This window comes from Mizuhopecten yessoensis, unplaced genomic scaffold (genome assembly GCF_002113885.1).
Source record: "Mizuhopecten yessoensis strain PY_sf001 unplaced genomic scaffold, ASM211388v2 scaffold10275, whole genome shotgun sequence".
NCBI classification, from domain to species: domain Eukaryota; kingdom Metazoa; phylum Mollusca; class Bivalvia; order Pectinida; family Pectinidae; genus Mizuhopecten; species Mizuhopecten yessoensis.
In genome coordinates this window covers 2,565,808-2,591,860 of record NW_018408465.1, presented here as the reverse complement: position 1 = coordinate 2,591,860, position 26,053 = coordinate 2,565,808, and the positions used below count along the sequence as shown (strand labels likewise).

Genomic DNA, 26,053 nt, shown 5'->3' with positions numbered 1-26,053 from the left:
ATTATTTTAGCTTCGTTGAGGGTAACTTATTTTGACTGTTGTTGAGGGTAGCTTATTTAGACTGTTGTTGGGGGTAGCTTATTTTGACTGTTGTTGAGGGTAACTTATTTTGACTACTGTGGAGGGTCACCTTTTTCGACAATTGTTGAGAGTAACTTATTTTGACTGTTATTGAGGGTAGCTTATTTTGACTGTTGTTGAGGGTAGCTTATTTTGACTGTTGTGGAGGGTAATTTTTTCGACAATGGTTGAGGGTAACTACTATTATGACTGCTGTTGTGATAGTCTTATTTTTATTACTGTTGAGGTTAACTGATTTTTATCTACTATTAAGGGTAACTCATTTGACTGCTGTTTAAGGTAACTACTGTAGAGAGTAACTTATTATACCTACTAAAGATCTAGAGGGTAATTATTTTGACTGCCGTTGACATATAGTTCACTTGCTTAGATATCCCAACCATCCTTTAATACATGGTATTTAACTTTTTAACATATTTGACTATTGTTTTATTGTTATATTTGGTAACACTGATATATTTCACTTAGATATTTTATTTATTATTTAATTGTTATACTTAGTAACATAATCTGAATATCGTTGATATATTTGTACTGGGATATATTCTGGTTATTGTTTTAATACTTTATTTGTTATTTGATGGCATGGCTATCGTACTAACATGTATCATTGATGATTCCTTTTTCGTCATATTCGTTGTATTTTAAGTATTTTTTCTTCCCCACAAAATATTGTGTCTCATGCACGTGCTTGTAAAAGAATGCACTTAGATACACATGTCAGACATAGTTTGGTCTCCAGTGCGAGTAATGGAACACTGAGCGTATTACATTAGGTGGATTATGGAAGGCCGATTGATGTGTTGTGTAACAACAGGTATCACGTGACCAGTCAAATTAAACAAAATCATGACTTTCTTAATGACTTACACGAATAAATTGTTAAAACACATTAATTCTTACATTAAACATATTCCATTTATTAATTGAAATTAATTAAGCGTGATGAAGTGCAGTTGTCGTTCGGTTTTTTTACCCGGTCCGGTTTTACCTGACGCTATAGTGTAGTCACTCATTGCATACGCCCTATATAATACACCATGTAATTCCGGTAGAGTTTTACTTGTTTACGTAAGGAGAAACTTCAAAAATGTATATATGAAACCAAGATAGAAGAAAAAAAAAACAACCTCCAAAAATAAATTAACTCCAGGGTAAGAAACACACGCCCTTACATATAAAGTCCAACGAGCTTTTACCTCGCAAAGGAGTACTCTAGGCTGTTCTCACACCTGCCTTCCTTTGATCCCAAACATGAGAGAGACCCGGACTGCAGAATTTGCTGCATCACAGTTCTGTAGCGGGGTGACGGCGTGCCGGAGCAGGCATGTGCATGCTTTGCAGCAGTTGATACATTTCTGTGTTAGTCTAGAAGTCATGACTTGGGGACAAGGTCAAGTACCAAATCCGTGTTAAAACACTTGTCGCTTAACTCAGATAATTATTTAAACCCCTTTTTATATTTAATCTTATGATAATGCATTTCAACAATTTTTTGAAAATATCGTGATTAAAAGGCCTGGTATAATTTCCCGTTAAGCTAACCATGCGTTGAGCAGGAGGATCTCTCTATGTGATCTGTCTTTACAGTTTGCCGAGATGTCGTGATCCTCAGCAGTATATGTTTGGATTCGCTGAGAGTGTTTGTCTTAAACTCGAAGGTTTGACCTTGTTTTGTCTATTTCGTGTGAAGAGTGACACCTTGACTTGACCAGTGCGGTCACTACAAACTATCCACTGTCCGGATACCTAAGTCGGCGTGTCATCAAACAGTAATGATACACACTCAGGTGTGCTGGTCAAGAATCCTAGCGATTATACTGTTTGTACAGCAGTATCTCTTTACGAGGCGTGACCTTAAAATCAACATCACAAATTCTGATTTATTTTTCGTCCGAAATCCTTACTCAAACAAACGAAGGCAGCCTGACCAACGTAGACCATGGTATTAGGACACTTTGTCAGGAGAAGCAACAACAATCCCTTGTTTATCTATTGGCGCTAAAATATTGAAATTCCAGTTCAGCGATATCCCTGATATCTGTATCAGCACCTGGATACATTATCCCTGTACTTACGTCACAATAAATCTAAATATAGACATGAACAAATAGAGAACCTCACCGAAATGTCAACACACCCTTTATTTGGCGGAATACTAATTTGTAAACTAAAAAAAATTGGTCCACTTTTTGATGTGGATTTAGTAAAAGTGATAATTAATTTCTGCTGATACTCCCCCTTTCTCGTGTCCCCCTATCATATACACTGTTGTGGACCGAAGGACTTCATGTTGACATATATCCATTATTTGCTCTTCAATTTTTGAGGTATTTTAAAAATGCCGAGTGAATCGCGCCATTCCGTGTGTATTGTGGACAAGGGGCAGTGTTAGGCGCGGCCTAGTTACGATGAGACTGTATAATAATAGTACGGTGCCGTATCGAACGTGTTCCGGCTGACACTCGATCGCATACAATCACACGATCCATATTTGAGGAACCGTTCTGGCATGACCCCTTTTGAACACACATAGTAAACACTTGATCTCATATTATCTCGTTGGTCTGGTTAGTTTGGACGTTATCACCTTTTTAATTTATATTATGAATAATTTCTTGAATTTTACGCAAGATAAAATCAAAATTCAACAAATTTGACTTAAAAATACAAAGAGCAGATTGATTAGAATTGCCAAAACAACCTAATTTGTCAAAACTTTCGATTGAAATAAATATTATTTGGAAACTGAGGAAAAGCTTGTGCAGTGTTTATTAAGGTAAACTATAAAAGGTACTCTACCGAAAACATAAATACAGGGTGAAACGAACAGGCATTGTAAGCGACCTAGGAATCAGTTAGGTTCGGTTCGATCTTCGCCTGTATTGAACATTCTCACGCTAAATAGGACGACATACTTATTAAAATATAGCACCATTATTGTCATGGAAGCAGGAGAAACACCTTTCATGTATTGGGAAATCCTCCTCGTGGTTATTTGTATCACACAACTCCTTTCAACATATGGACATATCAAAGACATCACAAATTGAAATCACGTTTTCAATGAATTTATTACAATACACGTTTTTGAATATTAACAGATTTTTTGGGGTAAATGCGTTCAGAAACCTCGTTCATATATTTGTATAAATTCGTAAGACTGTTTATGTTTTAGTGAGAGGTTTGTATAATGTTTCACTTTACTATAAGCTTTTTCTCCATTAGATGTTTATATACCCTGCAGTAAATCACGTTTGTTCCGAGACCGCCTAACAGTCGATTGACTAACGCTGGCTACACTTTGAGGTGAAGATGGGTATTAAACCTACTACAAACACACAAGACTGCATTACAACTTCAGTTGGCGGATGTGAGAATCATCATTACGTGTGTTAGCGAAACAAAGAAATATAATAGGCCCAAATTCACAGAATCGGCTTCCTACCATTAGAACAAACGATCACCGACACTCTGGCCTATTGCATACAGCGTAGCTAATAACCTATCCCGCAACTTATTACACGCTTGGAACTTTGACGTGTTCGTGAAGTTTCGTGTTATATTTGTGTATTGATATTATGTAGATGTTTTGTTTTGACTCATTTGTTGACCAAACATTGCATTAATGGGCATACCGTATCTATTTGATCTCAAATTTTAAACTTCACTGTCCGTAAATTTAAGAAAATAAGTAGACCGAAATTGAGTTACCTTGTAGGATACCTCACGTATTCTATAAACTCTTCAAAATACCAGACCAGATCTTAAAATACCGGCACGTGCATCCTATCTCGTGCACGTTACGTACTATGGTCAGTTTGCGAAATTTCACTTATCTTATGACGTGACCGTTTTAATGAATCATCATTCTATGACTTGACAAAACTGCTGTAAATTCCTCATTTTTTATTCGTATTCTTCATCAGACGAGTGGGCATATTTTCGTCGTCACATTTATATTTTTAGAAAAATCGTTAATCCTAATTGGGTGGTAATTTGGTGTACTTTCTATCTAGAGAATTTTGCCGTTTAAAGAAACCACGCCTTAATCTTTGCTAATAGCACTTGATCTTTGTAAGATTGGACATTCACCTACTAAGTGGGCTAATGAAAACGGCCAATGGTTAATTCTATAAAGAATCGATGAACATTATAGATCGATGTATTCCTGGAGTTCTGTGGTTTGATGAGTCACGCTCTCCTGACAGAACGCCTACAATTACAAACACGGACACAAGCAAACACCCAGAAACATACGTAAATACGCTTGATTTCATCACACATACCTATTTAAGGAACTTGTAAACTTAACCGGGAAACCACTGGGATTACCACATATGATGCGATTGGTTACTATTTTCATTATTTTTGGATAACTAGTAGTTTCAATTTCTGTTGGATCACTTGAAATTGACGAGAGAGGAGATTAAAACACGTAAGTGCTTGACTTCACCATTAATATTTAATAAGTAAATCAATATAACTATTAATCTAAAACTGACATGAATATCGTCATTTAACAATTATCAATTTAACGTTGTTTTAAACTCATCCAATGCCTTAATGCAATTTAGGCCTAGCCATTGAAGGTAAAATAAAGAGACCAAAGCGTCAACACACACTCATCTTGTCAAACCATCGCTTTCATTAACCTATTGAATTGTTTGATATAGAATGTTGCCTAACAAGTTGGTCTAAATCTGTGTGTGCTGGTAGCCATTGAACTCGTGATGGTATACCTTAGATGTTTTATTCTGTGTTCTGATTATCAATTGGGACTATTAAGTTTAATTTACTTGTCAATCTGATACTCGTGGAAGTGTTTATCTAGTATTGTACGCTTTTGATTTAACTCGGGAGGGACGATGCTGCATGCTACCAAAACAGATCCATATATAGACTGATAAGTGTATTGTATATATACTTCAATATGTGGTATAGCTTGTTTTTACTTGGACGCAGAGTGAAATCAAAGTATTTTCACTATATTTTTTGTCTGTCGCTAATTACCCACGACAGGAACCTGGACCAGGAACCACTCAAACACCAGGACCAATTAGAGTTGGGAGTAGAATCAATGTACTACATTAACGTATTGTGTTAGTAAAACGCTTATCTATATACGAGTCTGCTGAAGTAGAAATCGTGGGAGGTGCACAGGGTAAACAGCCCTAGAACACCTCTCCAAGTACTTGTTCGTGTAACGTAATAACGTGTAAAATCATTACACTGAATAACTGAAATACTTCAGACGCCCTTATATGCATGTTGTCATCATAAGCGATCTTTATAATTTTGTTTCACTGATCCGAACAATTACTAAACGATCTGTGAGCCCAATACCGATCTTTGTACCCTTAAATCGCTCTGACAACTCTCTATAGTCTGAAAAGTACAGCATGATGAACCTCCCTGGAGATTTTATAAGATTTTGAAAACGATTTATCCTGAAAAAAAAGTCAGTTTACCCAATGTTACACGACTTTCCCACATTTGTCAAATGCTGAACAGAACATTCATCGGTAAGTTATGTGCATGTTCTTGTTTGAAGTTTTATTACCAAGAACATATTTACGTTGAATGTTATGACATAATTTATCAGATTTGTATCTGATAAAGATCTGACTAAAGACTAAATATTCACCCACACCAGTGATAATCATTTCACTCTCCACCTGTCAGAGGTGACGTATGGCCCTATAACTTAATCGCCCCTCCCTTATTTCTAAAGATTGCATTTCCCAAGAGATCGTATCTGCTGGATTCACCGGACTCTGTATAAGTCGTTATTTAATCAAATAAGATTGCATGTAAATGAGATAGGATGCAATCTGAATGTAACCACCAATTAACGTATCTGACGGTTTTACCTTGGCGCTTTCACCACTGTAGACCATAATGGACTCAGCCATATCAATGCATGGTAGAGTCTACTCAAGTTACGTAGGGGTGAAAGGGTTAGAGACATACGCTTACATCGTGGAAATGTGGAAATATATCTGTACTAGACTTTTATTCCGACATTCAGACAGCATGTTTGTGAATTATATTTAGAATCTCAACATAACATTGTCATTCAAAATACACCTTGATGAAAATCAACCGTCACTGCTGCATTCAAATCTTCTCATATTTACAAGAATAAGATCAAGTTGTATAACCTATTTCGGTCCTCTGTACCTTTATAAACCTTCAACACCTCACCAGTGTATGTTTTTCATTAATGTTGTGTACTTTGCATATGATGCAATAAATCAAACGACAACGACTTCAATTAAATCAGACAAACATGCAGTTAATAGACTCAGATCCAGAACACGAGCACGTGAACCTGACCTCACTGACATGGCTATGATTGAACTTCTAGGAGTAAGCTAGAGAGTAGTAAATACTGTAAATAAATACCACCGACGCTAATGTGTCTGCTAATGGTGTAATGATAATTGTGTAATAAACAATCATTTTGTGATCTCGTAACGGTAAAGTGCATCTCGTCTGCAAAGTCTATGCACATACATAATTAACTCTGTATCAGGTGTGCAGTAATTATCACTGAGTTAGGGTTCTTTTTTGACGAGGTTTTGCTCCATGTTTATAGAGCTGTATCCATCAGGACCGAAACTAAAACATCTACTCTTCTACTCTCTACACGCCTTCATGATTAATACAAATAAGAGTTTGGCGGGTATTCCGACTAGTGTTCTGACGTTTCGTTTTTTAGTGTTCTTCTTTTACTGACAATCGCTTCATGGATTGACCTTTTAACCTTGTTTTACTGTTATTTTCGGCTTTGAGGTGTATTGTTTGGTCCTTAGACACCCTTTCTGTGAAGTACGCGTCAGAAGGTTCCCACCATGCTAATTGCTGTGGTAGGGGAACACTTGTCTCTTTCATTACCAAGGAGAATACCTAGGAGTCGTTACCAATTATTGCCTCCTAATGTCAACAGACGACACTGAGTAAATACAAAAACGTCAGTCTTTTTGTCAGACAAAATTGCAACCTGAGGCTGCTCGCCTAAAAGCACGTTGCTCTAAGCCTTCACGTGCACTGTAGCTTTTTTTTGAAACATGAATCGAATACGACCGAGGTTTCTCAGGCTGCAGTAATCAACTAAAAATATATGTGAACAGTTCCGCAAAACGTCACATATGATAGCTTTTGACCCGCTTCAGGTCTCTTGAAACTGTTTGAGACAGTGTTTTTGTGTGTCTCGAGTTATGTCACGGCATGCAGGGTCTATCTAGGGTTCAGTTGATGTAATGCACATTCCACTCAATTAGGAGCTACCGTCACAAAGCATTCCTCCCCCTAATGCTGCCGTACTCTAGAACTGATTGCTTGCCTTGCACGCGTTACACGTGAGTTGGTGGGGGGAGGAGCACGCGATGAGAACAGGTATATCCCTAATGCACCGTTCCGTCTAAGTATACAACATGCGGTGGGGGACAAGAGCTTTTAAAGTATGACATGTGTGTATGGGACTACAAAAACACGTGTTGCATTCCACCACAGAAATGTGGATAAAGCCCTATTTTATGGTCCCATTGAGACCTGTATGGTCTCTTGTGCAGATTAGTTGCAGGAGTCTGAACCACAGGGCACTACATCATAGAACTCTGACAGTCAATGGCAATTCTGGCTTATTCTAGAAAATAGATATCAGTTCGCTTCCAAATATTCTGAATAGAAAAGCGCACATTACTACCTATAACAGCCTCCCTTTACGTTGACAAGGATCTCCCTGGCATTCCACAGTAACATGACGAGTCAGTGGACACGGACACTGATCATTCTAACCTGATCCAGGCTCATCCCAATCTAAATGTATTTGTTTGTTTACATCATTCTTTAAAACTATATATAGTGTTTAACTAATCGTACATCACATGATGTTTGCAGGTTCAATCATTGGTTTTCTTTTCAATAACGGGGTATATATTCATCCAATATGACAAGACAGTAGAATTATTAAGATTATTAGCGGAAGACGTAGTTTTAAAAGTTATGTCTATGATGAAAATCGGAGTTTTGAGAAAAATTTAAAACAAAATAAAACAAACTAAATAACCCTTATGAACATCCGTCTTAAATACTTACAGATGTAATAATCATACCCCCCCCCCCCCCCCCCCCCCCCCCCCCCCCCCCCCNCACACACACACCGACATATATATATCGCTTGTATCTCCTGAGTGTTACTTTCTGCACCAAACATGGCAATCGTCATACTAGTTGATCCGTCGCATCAAAACTAAGTTTATCGAAACGTGTTCTAATCCTGACAAGTCCTTCTGTGTGCTATCTTTCCATAATGACGGGCCTAACTTCTCAGGTCAAAAAAGAGAGAAAATAATGTACAGGGGTTTTCTTTTTCGAACATTCAAATATTTTGAAACAGTTTTTAAAGAAGCGAATATAATGCCGTGTGACCTTACCAGCAGGGCAAAACTGTTTTGTAGGCGTGTACCTTTATGTTGCTACTGAGGAAAGAGAAGTAAAACTGTCTGAATCAGTGATGATTTATGTGGCAACCACTGTAGTGCTGCGACATGTAATTGTCTGTCTAGCTTGCTTTTAATTCAATTTAATTACCACTCGGGGAATTAATCACACACTCATTCATAGAAAGTATGCAGGAAATAGCGGTGAATCTCAGAGTGGATTCATTGTGACAAGGGATAAAAAGAATGCATATCAGGCCCATGACATAATCCGCTGGTACGCTTGAGGAACTAGGAAGAGAGGCAAGAGCGAACCAGAACAAGTTTTGATGAATGACGACCGTGCTGGCGGGAACCTTTTTTTTGAGTCCTGATAATATGTACCATCAGTGTATAAAGGTATGGCGCCACGGCACACCTCAGTCATCCAGGGTCGATAATTACACCAAAACATCCTCATTAAATGCAACGAATGCAGATGACAGATAGGGTTTAATCAAGAAAGGATGGAAAATGTCAAACTAGAAGAAAGAAATCATCTTAATTTTAAAACTATAAAAACACAAGTAAGTTCAATGATGATGCTTAAAGACAGGAAGTCATCTATTTTTGTCTGGTTCTATTGTCTTGGTGTTCAGTTATTACCCAATAAACGACCAAAAGAGAATAATTTAGATGTCCCCATAGTGGCCTCTTTGTGGGGTAACACCCTAGCGTTCTAATAACTCGTCTATAGGGACGTTTCTTGTAACATAATAACACAATGATACGCCTTACTTGGTATTATGTATGTATTCGGTTTCGTGGCTGTAACAAAAGATGAGGATCTACTGATGGTTCTTTCAGGTGTGAATTTTAAAATTCATACGCCGTGAAATATCATCTGTGGATCATTACTATCCACCACTGTCTATGAGATCGGTATACCTTACAATGTATCCCCCGGCTGTGACAGTAACGAACGTCTAGCCAACCACACATATATCTCCAAATTCACAAAATAAATGTATTATTTCTGGAATGGTTTTTCATCCGTTGTAATTTGATTTCACAATACATGCATTTCGCCTTTTCTTTGAATGCCTTAAGTACACTTTTGATCCCCATTTAACGTTGATTCTTGCTCCATTTTTTCTCTGTCGTGTTGATAGTACACAGTTGAAATAGTTTCTGATTTTATATAATATCACGAACATGTACATACCTAATAGTACCTAATAAACAATAGTTTAAGTAATTCTTTCGTTTTCTGTGATATATATTTTCTTTTGTTTGAGTATATCCTCGGTTCCGGTCGTTGTCTTTCCTTTATTTTGTGTCCCCTCAGTTCCTGTTGTTGTCTTTCCTGTCATTAATATGTCCCCTCGGTTGCTTTCCTGTTGTTTTGGTGTCTCCTCTGCTCTTGGTGTTGTATTTATTTTTGTTTTGCTTCTTGATGTTGTCATTTCGTTTGTTTGGGTGGTTTTTGTTTCATGGTTGGTGTTGTCTTTTGTTTTTGTGTTTCTTTGTTTCATGGTGTTATCTTTTGTTTTGGTGGTTCTTTGTTTCATGGTGTTGTCTTTTGTTTTGTTGGCTCTTTGTTTCATGGTGTTATCTTTTGTTTTGGTGTTTCTCTGTTTCATGGTGTTGTCTTTTGTTTTGGTGTTTCTTTGTTTCATGGTGTTGTCTTTTGTTTTGGTGTTTCTTTGTTTCATGATGTTGTCTCTTGTTTTGGTGTTTCTTTGTTTCATGGTGTTGTCTTTTGTTTTGGTGTTTCTTTGTTTCATGGTGTTGTCTTTTGTTTTGGTGTTTCTTTGTTTCATGATGTTGTCTTTTGTTTTGGTGTTTCTTTGTTTCATGGTGTTGTCTTTTTTTTTGGTGGTCCTTCGGTTTCTGATGGTGTCTGTTTATTTCAGCTTTGGTTCCCGATTTAATCGTTGTGTGTTAATTTGTCATGCGAGCCTTATATCTGTTGACCAATCAATGTTGCCTAAATTCAATTTCATTCAATTCAAATATGTTTTCCCTTGGTAAAATACCACACACCGAACATTGAACTGTTTTACTTCACTAGTATGGTATGTTCTGGGAGTGCGAGTACGCCCGTGGGACAAACGGACGCCTTGTGTGCTACTAGTACATCAGTATGCAGGGCTAATGTTATTCTTTAAAAGTTTTATAATTTTATCGTCGCTCTACACCATATATGCAAATCAGTGTTGGTGTGTTGAATCGTGTCCTACATCTACGTTTAGGAATGTGGTTTATGTCTTGTTTGGCTCTGCTCAGACTTAACAAAATTAAAAAAAAAACTGTATGTCAACTGTATGTCGAGAAAATTAGTTCTTTAAACATTTTTCCCTTTTCAAGGATAATTTAATCATATGTATATTTTAATAGATTTTGGTCGTGTCTATATATATATATAAAAGTAAAAAAGGGGTATTCTGTTTACATTTGTTGATTCTAGTTGTTTATCAAGTTGATACAACTGCATACCAAAGGAAGATAGATGTTCTAATATAGCGTTCATTTTAAACATGTATTTTCATTAATTTTCTGAAGAGATGACCAATTGAGATTATTAACATGATTATTATATAATACATGTTAATATTTCGTTTCGTTTCGTTGACAAATTAAATTGAATAGTTGCTGCCAGTTTGTGAACAATTTGACGTTCTGTGGCTTGTTTTAAAGAGGAAAATAAAGTTTGATGCTGAAACGTAGGGGCTGCTTATAAAACAACAAGATATATTTGATTTTACACGAATTATTGGAAATATCGAGTGTGTTTTCATTATTCAGTAATCTCATTTAATTCATAAATAATTATTTTTGTCATCGTAAGTAAGATGTGCAGTCGTTGGGTAATAATTGGAAAACAGATCAGTAGGATGTTTGAAGAAAAATCTGAATAAATTTGCGTATTGCACCAATAACGAGCGTAATCATTGATGCTATCAGTTTGCGAACCTCTGCCATGTCGACTCGGAGAAGCGCCGTGTCGAGGTGACACGGTCCTCTGAGCACGGGAATGCAGCCGTTCCCGCTCTTTGTGTGGTAGACATATTAAATATTGGGTTTGAAAATTACACAGATCGTCAACACATCAGCTGTGTCCAAAACCTATTGTAACGAACACTTCTAGCCTTTGTTCAGTGTGGCTATTTAGTTTCAATCTCCTAAACCTCGAAACATATCCTCCAGGATGGTCGGAGCGTCCTACGATTTGGGCGTGGCTGAGAACCCGCCAACTCCACCCTTCCTAGCCCTGGTTTAGGATACTGTCACTATGTGTACCTGAATACATCAGACAGGTGTTCCATCTTACCTGTGTACGTAACCTGTGTTACTGTGGTGTTCAACGTGAAACATGTTTATACATAAAACCACAGGTATGTTTGTATGGAAAGACTGCTAAAAAAACGTATTGACCTTAAGCAATAGTATGCATAGAATTATCATTATGCATACATTGCGTCTATGAATCTTCGAGTTTGTATGACTTTTACATGAATTCACAACATCACACATGCATTTAGATGTAGAATCAAATTGAGTGTCAAAAAGATCTTAATTCAAATCGATTAAATTATTTTGATATAAAATATGTTTCAAATGTTTATGGACGATTTCTATTTTTATAACAGTAGTCAATATGGATGACATATGGATAAATAAGAGCTGGTTTTGTGTAGGAGAGGTCCCGTAAATCACTCCATTCCGTACACAGCGCTTTGTCCTACGTCCTTAACTAGTAAAGTGTCATTATCAAGGACGATCATTCAGTCTGAACTCCCCATGGGGTAAATAAATTAATTCATGTTGATATTTACACAATATAGTGATAGCACTTCAGGATGATTGGCATATTTCTCTTTTATTTATTAGAATAATAGTGAAAAAGTTTAAGATAGATTGTTGATATGACGTTAAACAATGTTAAATACGTAAAATTTCTAACTCTGATAACGAATCTAAAAAAATGTTTCTTTCGAAATATCCTCTTGTTTTATATACTTTTCTAATTGTGTTTATGTGTATCAAATGTGCAATAATTGTGATAGGTAATCAGTAATGTTACTACTACCGACAGGTCTTATGAAGGAAATTTAAGTCCTTGGTTTTGTCTCCGGTTTTTCTAGGGATTCATGACTTATTTCCGTTCGGTTGGGTGGTGTCTGAGTCGTTGTTTTATCGTCTTCCGTTTGGTTTGGTGTCTAAGTTGTTGTTTATCGTGTTCCGTTTTGGTTTAGTGTCTCATTTGTTGTTTATCGTGTTCCGTTTTGTTTGGTGTCGAAGTAGTTGCTTTTTCGTGTTCCGTTTGGTTTGGTGTTTAAGTCGTTGTTTATCGTGTTCCTTTTTGATTGGTGTCTAAGTTGTTGTTTTTCGTGTTCCGGTTGGTTTGGTGTCTAAGTTGTTGTTTATCGTGTTCCGTTTGGTTTGGTGTCTAAGTCGTTGTTTATCGTGTTCCGTTTTGATTGGTGTCTAAGTTGTTGTTTATCGTGTTCCGTTTGGTTTGGTGTTTAAGTCGTTGTTTATCGTGTTCCGTTTGGTTAAATGTCTAAGTCGGTGTTTATTGTGTTCCGTTTAGTTTGGTGTCTAAGGCGATGTTTTATCGTGTTCCGTTTGGTTTGGTGTCTATGTTGTTGTTTATCGTGTTCCGTTTTGTTTGGTGTCGAAGTAGTTGCTTTATCGTTTTCCGTTTGGTTTGGTGTCTAAGTTTTTGTTTATCGTGTTCCGTTTGGTTTGGTGTCTAAGTTGTTGTTTATCGTGTTCCGTTTGGTTTGGTGTCTACGTCGTTGCTTTATCGTGTTCCGTTTGGTTAAATGTCTAAGTCGTTGTTTATTGTGTTCCGTTTAGTTTGGTGTCTAAGTCGATGTTTTATCGTGTTCCGTTTGGTTTGGTGTTTAAGTCGTTGTTTATCGTGTTCCGTTTGGTTTGGTGTCTAAGTTGTTGTTTATCATGTTCCGTTTTGGTTTGGTGTCTAAGTTGTTGTTTATCGTGTTCCGTTTAGTTTGGTGTCTAAGTCGTTGCTTTATCGTGTTCCGTTTTTGTTTAGTGTATCATTTATTGTTTAATTGTATCAGCCTGAGTTCCAAATGTATCCTGGAGTGTTTTAGCTCTTGACTATTATTGTTAATCTTGAATTTCACTGTATTATTCCTAGCATTCATTTACTGTAGTCACTTACCGTATTTGGAACTTGGCTAATTATAAACACGCCATTCACCATGATTTTGTGTAGTAATAAAGCGTCTGTGAGAGCGTGATTTCGCCGTCCTTTCCACGTACACCCCTCTGGGAAACACGAGCCTGGAGAGTAATCCCGTTCAGTAGCATCATATGTAATGAGGGGCACAAGGCGTGAAATGTACCAGATGGAGTATGGTATTAATAAACAGAATTAAAAAACAAAGATTTCAACTATATAAAAAGTCTAAAAGTATTACATCATCGAAAAAGAATCATTATTAGATCCTGCTGATAGTTTCATCGTCTGCAACAGGTATTTAGGGGGAACCGTTGGCTCAATAGAATTATAATAAAACAAAAAGGGTAGGGGGGTTCAAAAAGGCGTCAAAACAGAATTGAAAAAAATACCAGATTGCCACCAAATGATGTAAAACAAATGTAAAAAAAATCACCCAATAATAAAACAACAAAAAAAGCAACAAAAAGCAACTAAATACGGAATTCACTGGAAAACCAAGTCTAGCCACAATATCATTCCAGATGTTGAATACCGTTTTAGCACGTGAAGAAATTACAGTGAGATTGTCATTTAGTTGGAAAATGTAATCATAAGTCAACTAAGATAAGAACTGTATGTAAATGAGACACGTTTCTCACAGTTGTGCAACGTAAAGTAGGGAGGTACGATGGGCAGTGCTACGGTGTATTAAGTACACAGCACTGAGGGATATCTCCGGTGCCTTCATTAAGATATTTAAGTATTCTAATTAAAACTTTAATTTGATTGAATTTGCATGAATTACTTTTTATCATGTAAGAGACAAGTGAAAACATAGTATTTTGATTATGAAATACGTCACAGCGATAATTACTCTTGATGTGTTGTTGTCACGCTGTGTTGTTTAATACAAATCACACAATGGGGTTGATTATGGTATTTAATTAGGGAAAAGTAAAGAATGCCATTATTAGCAGGCCACTGTTGAGGAATTTGATTTAATGGAAAGGTCATTCTTTTCTCCACAAATTATAAAAATCGATTTACAACAACATCCACATTAAACTTCTTAGATTTCTCCACTTTTTGCTATTGTCGATCAGAATGAGATGATTAAATCTTGCAGTAAAGAATCTGGTAAATGAATGTTTGTGTTACTTAACTTTAATATCTAATCATATTATTCAATGAAAATATATAAAATTTTGCTTTATCTTTGTATTTAGACGTATTCTTAAATGAAAAAGTTTTGTCTTAAAATTTAGTCACATTTTTTGTGTACAAAAATCACAAACTCGCATTATGTACCACATTTATTTCATATGTTTAAAGTATGAAGCATTTATAAGGTAGGCAGTCAGCTTACAGTCCAGCTGTCCCAACTGTTAGACATAGTATGTTTTACCTGTGTCTTACCTTTACGTCGACTCCTCTATACCACCGCGCGCTCTACCTGTACAGTGTTCGCGGCGGTCTCTGTTGATCAGCACTAATGTTAAAGTAAACCGTCGAGAGGAACAGACGCGTTTGGGATTTACCTCGGCCACTTAACCTAACACTACGTTCAGTCTGTGTATATTTGTGAAATCGATTATAATATGAGAAGAAACGTTTTCGGGGATTAATAAGAAAACATCACCGGGGTTTTTTCGTGTCTTTATTTTATAAAAAAAGGGGAGAAAATCTCTGAGTTGTGGTTTTGTGTGTGAAGGTATCGCCTCGGATTATACGGTATACGTACAGTATATAACCATACGGTGTTGCTTGTTTGCTGTGTTCACCTTTCGTACCAGGATTTAAAATCACAAATATTTCTGAGGATTTCTTATAACTTGTGCGATTTTTAAATAAATATCAGCTGGCAGAAGTGAGACCTGTATTTTTGGTCCCGCTTGAAAACGAGAAAGAGAAATTTTACTCTTTCGTGACACGTTGGAATTTATTCAAACCTGATGTGAAACCATCAACAACTTGGTGCCTGACGCACGACAGTAGGCCTGAAGTTTAATAATTTTTGTGGTATTTCGATATTGGATATTATTAGTGGAGTGTTTACATTGTAGATGGCGGGTCGACTGTGGCAGACGTGTCTTTTTGTCTACCTAGGGATCGGGCTGGTGTTAGCTAATGGTGAGTATTGAAACCACATAACGCTCCAAAATGCAATGTCACATTCTCTGTCGGCGAAAACTCTCATAATGTCTCAAGAAGTGAACCTTATATGTCCTCTGTACGTTTGATCTGTTCTGAACTCAACATGTAATGTCTGGCAATAAAGAGATAAGACTTTAAAATGACAGATCTTTAGAGAGTAAAATCGCCTCAAATGCATTTTGAAAGTCGCCCAGACTGTTTTTCACAAGTGAGTTGTAATTTGATGAAGTTGGAATGTGGACGATCATGTCGGGGACGATGCAAGAGCACGTTATGAGATCTTTCACGCGAATCTGCTCTGGTAAACTATTAAAAACATACCTCTACTTGCGGAACTGTGTTATGTCTCCCATGTAACTAGAACGTGCCTTTGTCTACTTTATTTTTTCCATTCCCATTCCTCGTACATTAAAAACACATTCCGTTCGTACAACTTACAGTTACATGCCTATTTCGATTACTAATAGATATATTTACACACAAAGACTATTGATTGCAATGTAATATGCTCTATCAAAACGCGTGTTATTAATATTAAGTGGGCGTCACTTTGTAAATTGCGTCATTGGATTTTATTTATTCGATTTTGATAATCTTTTCAATTGATTTCTGTTTTTCCGAATAGCATATTTAATGACGTTCTATTAATATTTCCCTTTAGCACACAACGATAGCGTCATGTTCAGAACGAATTGTTTTGAAGGAAATGTATTGAACGCATTTTTCTTTCGAATTCATCCATCAACGTTGGTTATTATATACTATCAATCATTTAATAAAACCTATGAACTCCATTTCTGTAATAGATGGCACTAAATCGGTGTGTCGTATACCTGTGCTACACGTAATGCTAATTAATTCCGAATGATTTATAGATTTATTTCTCTGACATAAACCTCACATTTAGATATCATTTTATCACAAAAGTACTTCATCATACATGTGTTTGTTTATTACAGGTGTTATTAATTATGACCAATTATTTACTTTTTTTATTTATTTTTTATTAGAATTTAAAACTTTTTTTTACATGAATTTAGATACACTATATAAAAGATGATATATAACTATATATTATAAGTATGGTGATTAAGTATCCAATAATTGAATGAGGAGTAGGCTTTATTGTATAGTAAATGTGTGCTTTGTTTTGCTTTCTTCAACAACTTCCTTACTTAATATTCTACTGATATTTTTATTAATATTTGTCTCGCAAACCTCTAGCAGTTTAATACCGTAGATTTATTTTCGAAAGTATCAGTGTTTACAAGTCAAAATGTTTCAATGAGGTTAAATAAAAATATACAATCCGTGATTTTGGCGATGCTACTAAAGAATCCCAAGAGAAATAAACATTCCATATCTTCTTTGTTCTGATTTAGACGTAAACACCAACGATGCTCATTATGACTCGTCATTTTAGGGTAGTCATGTAGCTTATCACAATTCTTCAATTGTCTAAACTGTTATCGTAAACTCATGTATACTAATATTTAGTAATAGGAATATTACTAGTAATAATAGTAATATTTAGTAATACATATACTGCTAAATGATATATGTTTGGTGTTCATCAGTTTGTCTTTGTAATACCTTAATTGTATCCTAACCTAGTGGTAAATTCCGGAGTTTTACAAACCCTTTATATTTGATAGCCATTATCATGTTCTATACACTACAGAAATATGTCCCCCATGTTTAATTGATCCTGAATCTTAGCGCTTTAAGAGTCTGAGGGGAAGCGTTTAGTATGTATAATTAGAGAGAAATGATAGCGCGGTATCAGAGGCGATAACAACACTTGCAGGCCGCAATGTTTACACAAGAGAACTTGGGGACCTTTTGTCTTAGATAAAGGTGTTATTGAATGGGAAGGGTGGGGTTTGTTATCAGTGGTATATTATGACTGTAGACCCCCCTATCATGAGGTAACTGTCCGGTGATAAACACCATCCTGGGGTCGTTAGCTGGATAGTTTCGTTTCTATCGTCAATGTCATCACAATCATTACACAACATGTGTCAACACTTTTATATTATTCGCGTGTAAGGGCAAGTCAAAAGAAAACAATTTTGATGTAGATTTGAATGCTTGGGATTCGCTCAAGTAGTGATCATGTAGGTATGATCTTAACCTTCTGCATGTAAAGGGGAAAAAAATGGAGGATCAATTTTAAAGAATGATTCGGCTATTTCTTTCGTTGTTCTGTTCATAATTAACAAACAATTTTAAAGAAATTGGGATGGTTGGTTAAAAAGGTAACTACAGACATAAAAGTCATCAATTGAGACGGGGTTTCGATACTTTATAAGGATGCGTCTCAAGTATGATAGTTTGATATGATACACTGACGTGATCAAAAGCTGCTCACGTTTAAACGGACTACTTCACTCCCATAAACTTTATTCTTGTGCTGTCTTGCACGAAAAGCAACAGTGCAAAACATTCGCTATGCATTCACTGCAAATACGCTTTCCTGAATATAACTTAGCATTTCTTTTATGTCAATTCATGTGAAATATTCATTGTATGAAGCCTGGTAGAATACTAGATGAATTCATTCCAAACATTTAGATTCCTCTGCCGATGTACGCATACTTTTATACAAACAAGGTCGCGGCCACTGAAAGAACATGGAAACACGTTCAAATATGTTATCAAATAGGTCAATATTTTCATTTCTAAAATTTATTTTCATGAGATATTATTCAGAATGTTAGAGTTGGGTAGTCCATACACTGTGGCTTTGCTGCCGTTTAATATTGCCTTCAACGAGACATTTCGTTTAAACTTAGGAGATTTATTTTCACATTTGTTGAGTAAACATTTCTTCATGTACAGACGACATATGGGGATTTGCATGGATTAGACATATCTTTTACAGACACCTCCATGTGGCTCATTCAAAGAGCGGCTAATAATAAAATCTTTTCAACAAGGTAGTTGACAAATACATTAGCGGGATTCATTCAAATCAGTTTTTGACGTTATCAATTAAAAGCTTGCCTAAACATTAATCTTTTCTTATTTATATTTAGAAGCACATTTTAGGAATATTAAAATTCTAAAGCTTTCACTTTAAGTCAGCACAAGAGCAGAAGTACGTAACCCGGAACAAAAACATTCACTCTTGCAAACACTAAATTTAAGCAAGTAAAAAAATAGCAAAAAGTTTCCAATTGAAAACAGGTCCGTCTGTCTGTAATGTGATATTCCTAGATTAAAGAACTAGGACATATTTAAAGCCAACGAGGAGGAGTTAAAGAAAACACGGACTTCATAAAATAAAGTTCTTTGGTTAAAATGGAAATAAACATTTACAATCTGGAAGTAATGTAGTTTTTAATTAAAAGGTATACGGTGCAAAATTGAATAAGTGTATGTGGTAAAACCCCTTCATATTCGGTCTGTTATCAAAGTCTAGAAAAGACATAGAACTGAAGTCGGTACTTTTTGATTTGAAGAGTAAAGCATCATAAATAGAGAAAATCGCGACGATTGTGAGATCTTGTCTTCATATACTACTTACAAGTGCTCAATGGTTTGCTGAGTTTTTAAATTCAATTTTTATTTCATCACGTTCATAAAAACAAATTTACGAGACTCTAGTATGCTGGTATATTTAGCTTTAAACAACAAGATATAAGCCGTAAATTTAAAAATCAATTTACTGATAGACGGGTAAATACATACAGCTGTGAGCGTAAACAGACCTGCGCGATTGTACAACATGCACTTCGCAAATATACACAGCGGATATTTGGGTGGAGTTAAATTATGTGTAAATTCTACATCTAGTCAGAGTTTCACGACAGTCTTAACTGTCACAGGTTTTATTTCTTAAAATGCTATGGCAACATTTCTATGCAGGGCATGTGTAGTATACTCCAGCTCAGGTAAGCGTTGAGCGGAGTGGAGGATAGTAGCGTTTCTCGTTAAAGGGCCACCCAGGCGATGATATGGTCTCTGTAATATTATAACGCCAGAGCGAGATACAGCATTCTAATGTCAATCAAATAAAAAACTGTAAGTTAAGAAATATGAAATATTACAAAACCCCATTATTGTCGGTGTATACACTATATAAGACAGTAGTAAATTAAGTATTTCAATACCTTATGTCAATTTTAAATGCTGCACTTTATATAACAATACACAGAAGAATCACGCGAGAAGATTTATGAGGAAGGTATTGCATGCACGGGCTACGAAATACAATGAATATCTGTCTTAGGGATTTTACCACAGAATTCGATCTGTTTAATATAATATTTCGGTAGTTTTTAAATATTGTGGAATAATACACTGCTAGACACACCCAATGATATGAATAACCATTGACGCATCTTATAACTTTAATGAATTAAATGAACTAACGTTTGCTAACTGTATTATTACTTAATTAACTTATTGGATTTCATTGAAAAGTACATATGGTAGTTTTTCTGCACAGTGCATTGCCAATTAAAGATTAAACTCAGATAGAAAATGAGCCTATTCTATAGTTCATGAGAAGAAATGGTTCTTCAAAATGTAGGTACAGCATTATCCAAAAACAGTTTATAGGAAGGGCATTGCAATCCCAAAGGAAAAACCATGAATAATTCTTGATAATTGGAAAGTTAGAACTTATGAAATTACACAAAGGCTTTATTAGAAATAAGTAAACCATACAAACAACTGTCGGAAATTAAATAGGAGTGTTGGTTTTGAAATCAAAAACGAGAAATATTATTAAGAAGAAAAGTATGACTGGATACCATTCATTCATTCATCGAATTAGACTCAAGGATAAATATAGATCATTTCATTACATTTCAAATAGTACCTGAGATTTAATCCTTGCTCCTAATGATATATTAACATGTTTAGACTGGGTGCAATATCACTTGGTCGTTGTGCAATAGCCCGATAGTGGACTGGTCAGTTATAGGTGATAGAGGTCAATGATAGAGGTCGATCATACTCTACAATCCAGTAGATACTGTTATCATATTTAATGAATCACGTATGTGTAATCAGTCAGCTTTCCCAGGGCCAGAGACGATCCATATTCATTGTTGGGAGTCGATGGATGGGTTTCATATCGAGTGGTCAAAAATAAATGTTATAGAGGAAGGGACAACGAGGCTTAGCTATTTGATGTATTGACTAGCCACTGTAAACACTGATTGTAAATAGATAGTGCTGGAATGTTTGGTTTGTGTAATGTGAAGAGCTATCGTGAGAGTAGAAAACATATCTCTTAGTCAACAATGCAGGATTGCTTTTTCTTCCAACACCCACTAATTCGTCGACCTTAAATCCCAGGGGGCGCCACAAATGGTAAATTAAAACGTCTTGACATTTACATTGGATAAAACCCAGAACGAGATGACCTTTATCAGAGAGCGAATCCTCACTAAACAGATTAGACTATCACCATATAGAAACCTGGTCTTTGTTACAAATAAAGTTTTCTTAATTTGAGTATATCTATGAAGCAAACACGACAAAAGCCCTTTTCCGTGTATTTCAAGAATTTTTTATAACTGTATAAGTCTTCCTTGGTTTCTAAGTCACATTTCATTATAAGAAAGATAATCATACTACGCACAATCCATCGCACCTTTAAAATTTAGCAATAGAAACAGTTTTCTCGTTAGTAATAGAAGCAGTGTTATAAAGCTTGGCACCTTTTGTATATGCATGAACACATCACACTAATCCCGTGACAATTGTATATGATTTCATTGTATTACTATTTGACATAAATATGCCATAAATCGATTTATGTTGTATTGTAACCTATTATGTAAGCGATTCTAGCTTCATTATTACATATAAAATATGTTAATACATATGACAAGAACACTAGGTAAAGTTAGTGAGAAATATATATAGCTCGGTTAAGTACATACTAAAAACTAAAATGTAAATATCGTGTAGTTATCCACAGAGCATACCAAAAACAGGAATGTTAATGTCGTGTAACTTATCATAGAACATACCAAAAACAGGAATGTTAATGTCGTGTAACTTATCACAGAACATACCAAAAACAGGAATGTTAATGTCGTGTAACTTATCACAGAACATACCTAAAACAGCAATGTTAATGTCGTGTAAATATCCACAGTACATACCAAAAAATAAAAAAAGTAAATGTCGTGTAAATATCGACAGTACATACCAAAAACAGAAATGTAAATGTCTTGTAAATATCCACAGTGCATACCAAAAACAGAAATGTTAATGTCGTGTAAATATCCACAGTATCGTGTAAATTTCCACAGTATATACCAAAAACAGGAATGTTAATATCGTGTAAATATCGCCAGTATCGTTAAAATATCCACAGTGCATACCAAAATATATAAAAAAGTAAATGTCGTGTAAATATCCACAGTACATACCAAAAAAGGAATGTTACAAAATGTAATATCGGGTAAATATCCACAGTACATACCAAAAAATAAAAAAAGTAAATGTCGTGTAAATATCGACAGTACATACCAAAAACAGAAATGTAAATGTCTTGTAAATATCCACAGTGCATACCAAAAACAGAAATGTTAATGTCGTGTAAATATCCACAGTATCGTGTAAATTTCCACAGTATATACCAAAAACAGGAATGTTAATATCGTGTAAATATCGCCAGTATCGTTAAAATATCCACAGTGCATACCAAAATATATAAAAAAGTAAATGTCGTGTAAATATCCACAGTACATACCAAAAACAAATGTGTAAATGTCTTGTGAATATCCACTGAACATACTAAAAACAGAAATGTTAATGTCGTGTTAATATCCACAGTATATACCAAAAACAGGAATGTAAATATCGTGTTAATACTGCCAGTATCGTGTAAATATCCACAGTGCATACCAAAAACAGGAATGTAAATATCGTGTTAATATCGCCAGTATCGTGTAAATATCCACAGTGCATACCAAAAATAGGAATGTTAATATCTAGTAAATTTCCACAATACAGACCAAATGTACATTGAACATGCAGAGAAACCAGTGTCACTAATTTGGCAGGTGAACCAAACACGTGTTTATAGAACAAACACATTTTATTTTTTTCATTATTGTTTTGTTGTTTCATAAATGGGGCCGTTTAATAATAGTCATTTTTCTACAAAGAAAGTTTATTAATGGAGTCTCGTAAGTTAATAAGGTAAAGTCAAAATATAATATAAGTAGAGGATGATATATACACATTATACCTATAAGTCAGTAAAAAGATAACAGAAAAATGAAATTCGTGAGTCACGTTTGCTAATGAGCGATAATGTTTTATCTGGTTATATGATATTTCTGTGTAATTTTTAGTCTGATGATATAACGTTAAAGTCATCCTTTAATTCCTCACTCTAGTGGAAACACATGTTTTTATACATTCACTTAGTTCTTAGGGCACAAGCTGATTCTTAAAAGGGAATATGACAAATTAATTTAATATTTTTTATGTTATTTCGTAAGCTACCAGTTCGGTTTTATATTCTCTATACATCTTTTAAATAGAATTACATATTCACGTAGGTATTTTTGTCTATGCATTGAGATTGTTATCTTATATTGACTTTACAAAACATTTCTTCATATTGCCGTATCCAGCTTAGGTGATATATATATATACGCAATACATGTCCAAGAAAAGGTATATTTCATTAAATGTCGTATTTTTTTTGTATTTCCACTTGATTACCTGTTATTGATAGTCGTCAATGTGTTCCTGGTCTGACGCATAACAAGACACATCTAGATAAGTTATAGACGGCTATTCAGGACAATGCTGTCGGGTATACATAGCTATGACCAGTTACAATAGTACCAGAGGTCAGTGTCCGTTTTACGTGCCACCAACAGGCCCCTTTGTCTCTAGCCTGAAGGTTAACTTATAGTTTCCACATGAATAGTTCATAAAAGACGATATTTCAAATAAGGTCATTTAAAATCACGTGAAATATTAATAAAGAGTTGATGTGTCGTGAGATTTTTCGTCAACAGATAGAAGCTTTTTTATTCATTTAATCGTAAATCAGCAAGATTTCTGGCTGTTGTAAATGTCGAAACGAAAGTGGAAACAAAAAATGTCGTAAATGATAAGAAAATAATTATTAACAAGGAGTCGTTAGTTTAATGGCAACATTGTTCTGCACAATCTACCTTTTATTTTGTAGTATGTACCAATATCGGTCCCCTTGGTATGATAACTGGTAACATCAAAGACTGGCAGATAACGGCGTCCTCGACGTATCCTAAGTCATGGGACAGAAAATGCGACGTCAAATATGCACGTGTTTACCTTCCAAATAAATACGGTTGGTGCGCAAAATACAAATCCTCGTCCGAGTGGCTTAAAATCGACCTTGGAGTAGCTGCTCGGGTAAGTACAAAGCTCACAACTCACTTTGATCAAAGAAACTTTGGTATTATTCAATCTTTTGTTGATTCCTAACCACAAATCCTTAGTGGTCGATTTCTATACGATTTGTCATTGCTGTGTTGAAGCTATTAACAAGCCTATACGATCTTGCTTTACATCCATATCATTTATTTTATCAAACATGGTTGTGTATCTGAAAACGTCAGCATATTTTACAAAACCAAATATATACAAAAAAAATGTACACTGTTGTGTGACAGACTTAGATCTAAAATAAAACGTCTCCCAAAAATAGTCCAACGTATCAATGATACTGTATCAAAGTAACTAATCCCCTCATTGTCCACAAGGTGATACCCATAAACCTGGTATGCTACATACAATAAGGGAGCACGTTTTTAAGTGAAATAACCCAGCTTTCGTGAACGTTTGTTGCCGAAATCTCCAATTAGTGTTGATACTCCTATACTTTCGTTTGTTTGAGGATCATGTAGTGTTGATGAAACGAACGTGGCAGCTCTTAAACTGCAATCGCGTCTTTGGTCCTCTGCCAGGTCTGAGCGTAAACGTAGGGTAATTCTTTGCGTCATTTGTGAATCCTCATGATAACAGGCAAATAGTTAATTCCTATTAACCCTTTACAGAGGTGTAAATATCTCTACCTCTTACATATTTAGTGGTTTTATGTGATGAAGGCATACCTAATATTTCTGTCTGTAACAATGGACATTTATTATCAAATATTTCACATTCAAAACACTACTATTTTTCGAATGTTTAACTTTTCTAAAAAGCAAAAAGGAAAAACTACTTTACCAAACGGGTTTTTGTTTTTTTTAAATAACTTTTCAGATTTTCGGACTGTGACTGTATACGGAGCAGTCGATACATCGTATTAATAACACTAGCATATATATGTAAGCTCGATTGTCGGGCTTCGTAATTATGAGGTTTCAATGTAGAATATAATGATAAAGTAGATTTTATTGGCATTGCATAACTTCTGTAATAAAACCAACGGTAAAATAAAGGAGAAAAAAGTAAGGTCATAAAAATGCAAATTAGGTATGAGTTTACGACGCAGATGTACATCACGTGTCCAACCAAACCGCTGATTATTCAAATTAGGAATAGCGCGGTTTATAAACAACTAGTTTGTTATCTTGTTGATTTATCTTTAAATAAACGACAGTCTGGACAAAAACTAAAATACCATTCCTCGTCTCCGCGGAAAATTCAATACTCTGTGGGTCGGATTACTAGGATTTTTATATTTAAAAAAGATAGACAAAAATTAGGACGCAAAGTCAGCGGGCAGAATTTGTCCGGCATATCTGCCCTGCAGCCACGTCCGCTCAATGTTTTCCGCGATCATCCTTTAAATGTCTGCATAATTTATCTTAGGTTTTAACAAAGTAGCAAAGAGCTAGACCGTCACAGCCAGGAGCGAAATAGTTAAGGTGTGAAATTGCGTCTAACTTTTAACAATAGAGATAATTTCTTTTAACAAAGAGTATTTACGTAGAGAATAATGTATTGTCTGTTCATCAGACGGATGATTATCGGGAAATGTTACTACCCAGGTACGCAGTCATGACCAGCGGAGGATATTCACGTGATTATCACCTGGCAAAAATACATAATTGATGATATCACATTTATTTAATTGTCAAAAGAAACTTGTTTGATTACATCATTGTAATACATGCCGAAGCATGCTCCCACGTGCCGTGTTTATCGAGTAGAATTCACCCTAGAATAGTTCTATCACCCGATAATACTTTATCGTGTATTTCAGTCCAGTTGTTTCTAT

The 26,053-nt window shown here is 35.4% G+C and overlaps 1 protein-coding gene across 3 annotated transcripts in view; it reads left to right on the top strand.

The window, feature by feature from the left end:
• LOC110459991 (lactadherin-like) overlaps nucleotides 1–26,053 on the top strand; it is a 69,183-nt gene that overhangs the window by 29,479 nt on the left and 13,651 nt on the right. For 2 of the 3 annotated variants that reach the window (XM_021512661.1, XM_021512660.1), the window contains 2 exons: nucleotides 15,768–15,834; nucleotides 24,035–24,240. In XM_021512661.1, coding sequence (XP_021368336.1) covers nucleotides 15,768–15,834; nucleotides 24,035–24,240 — 273 coding nt within the window. Of the gene's footprint in view, nucleotides 1–15,170; nucleotides 15,835–24,034; nucleotides 24,241–26,053 lie in introns of those variants that run through there. The other variant, XM_021512662.1, reaches the window with a different exon arrangement.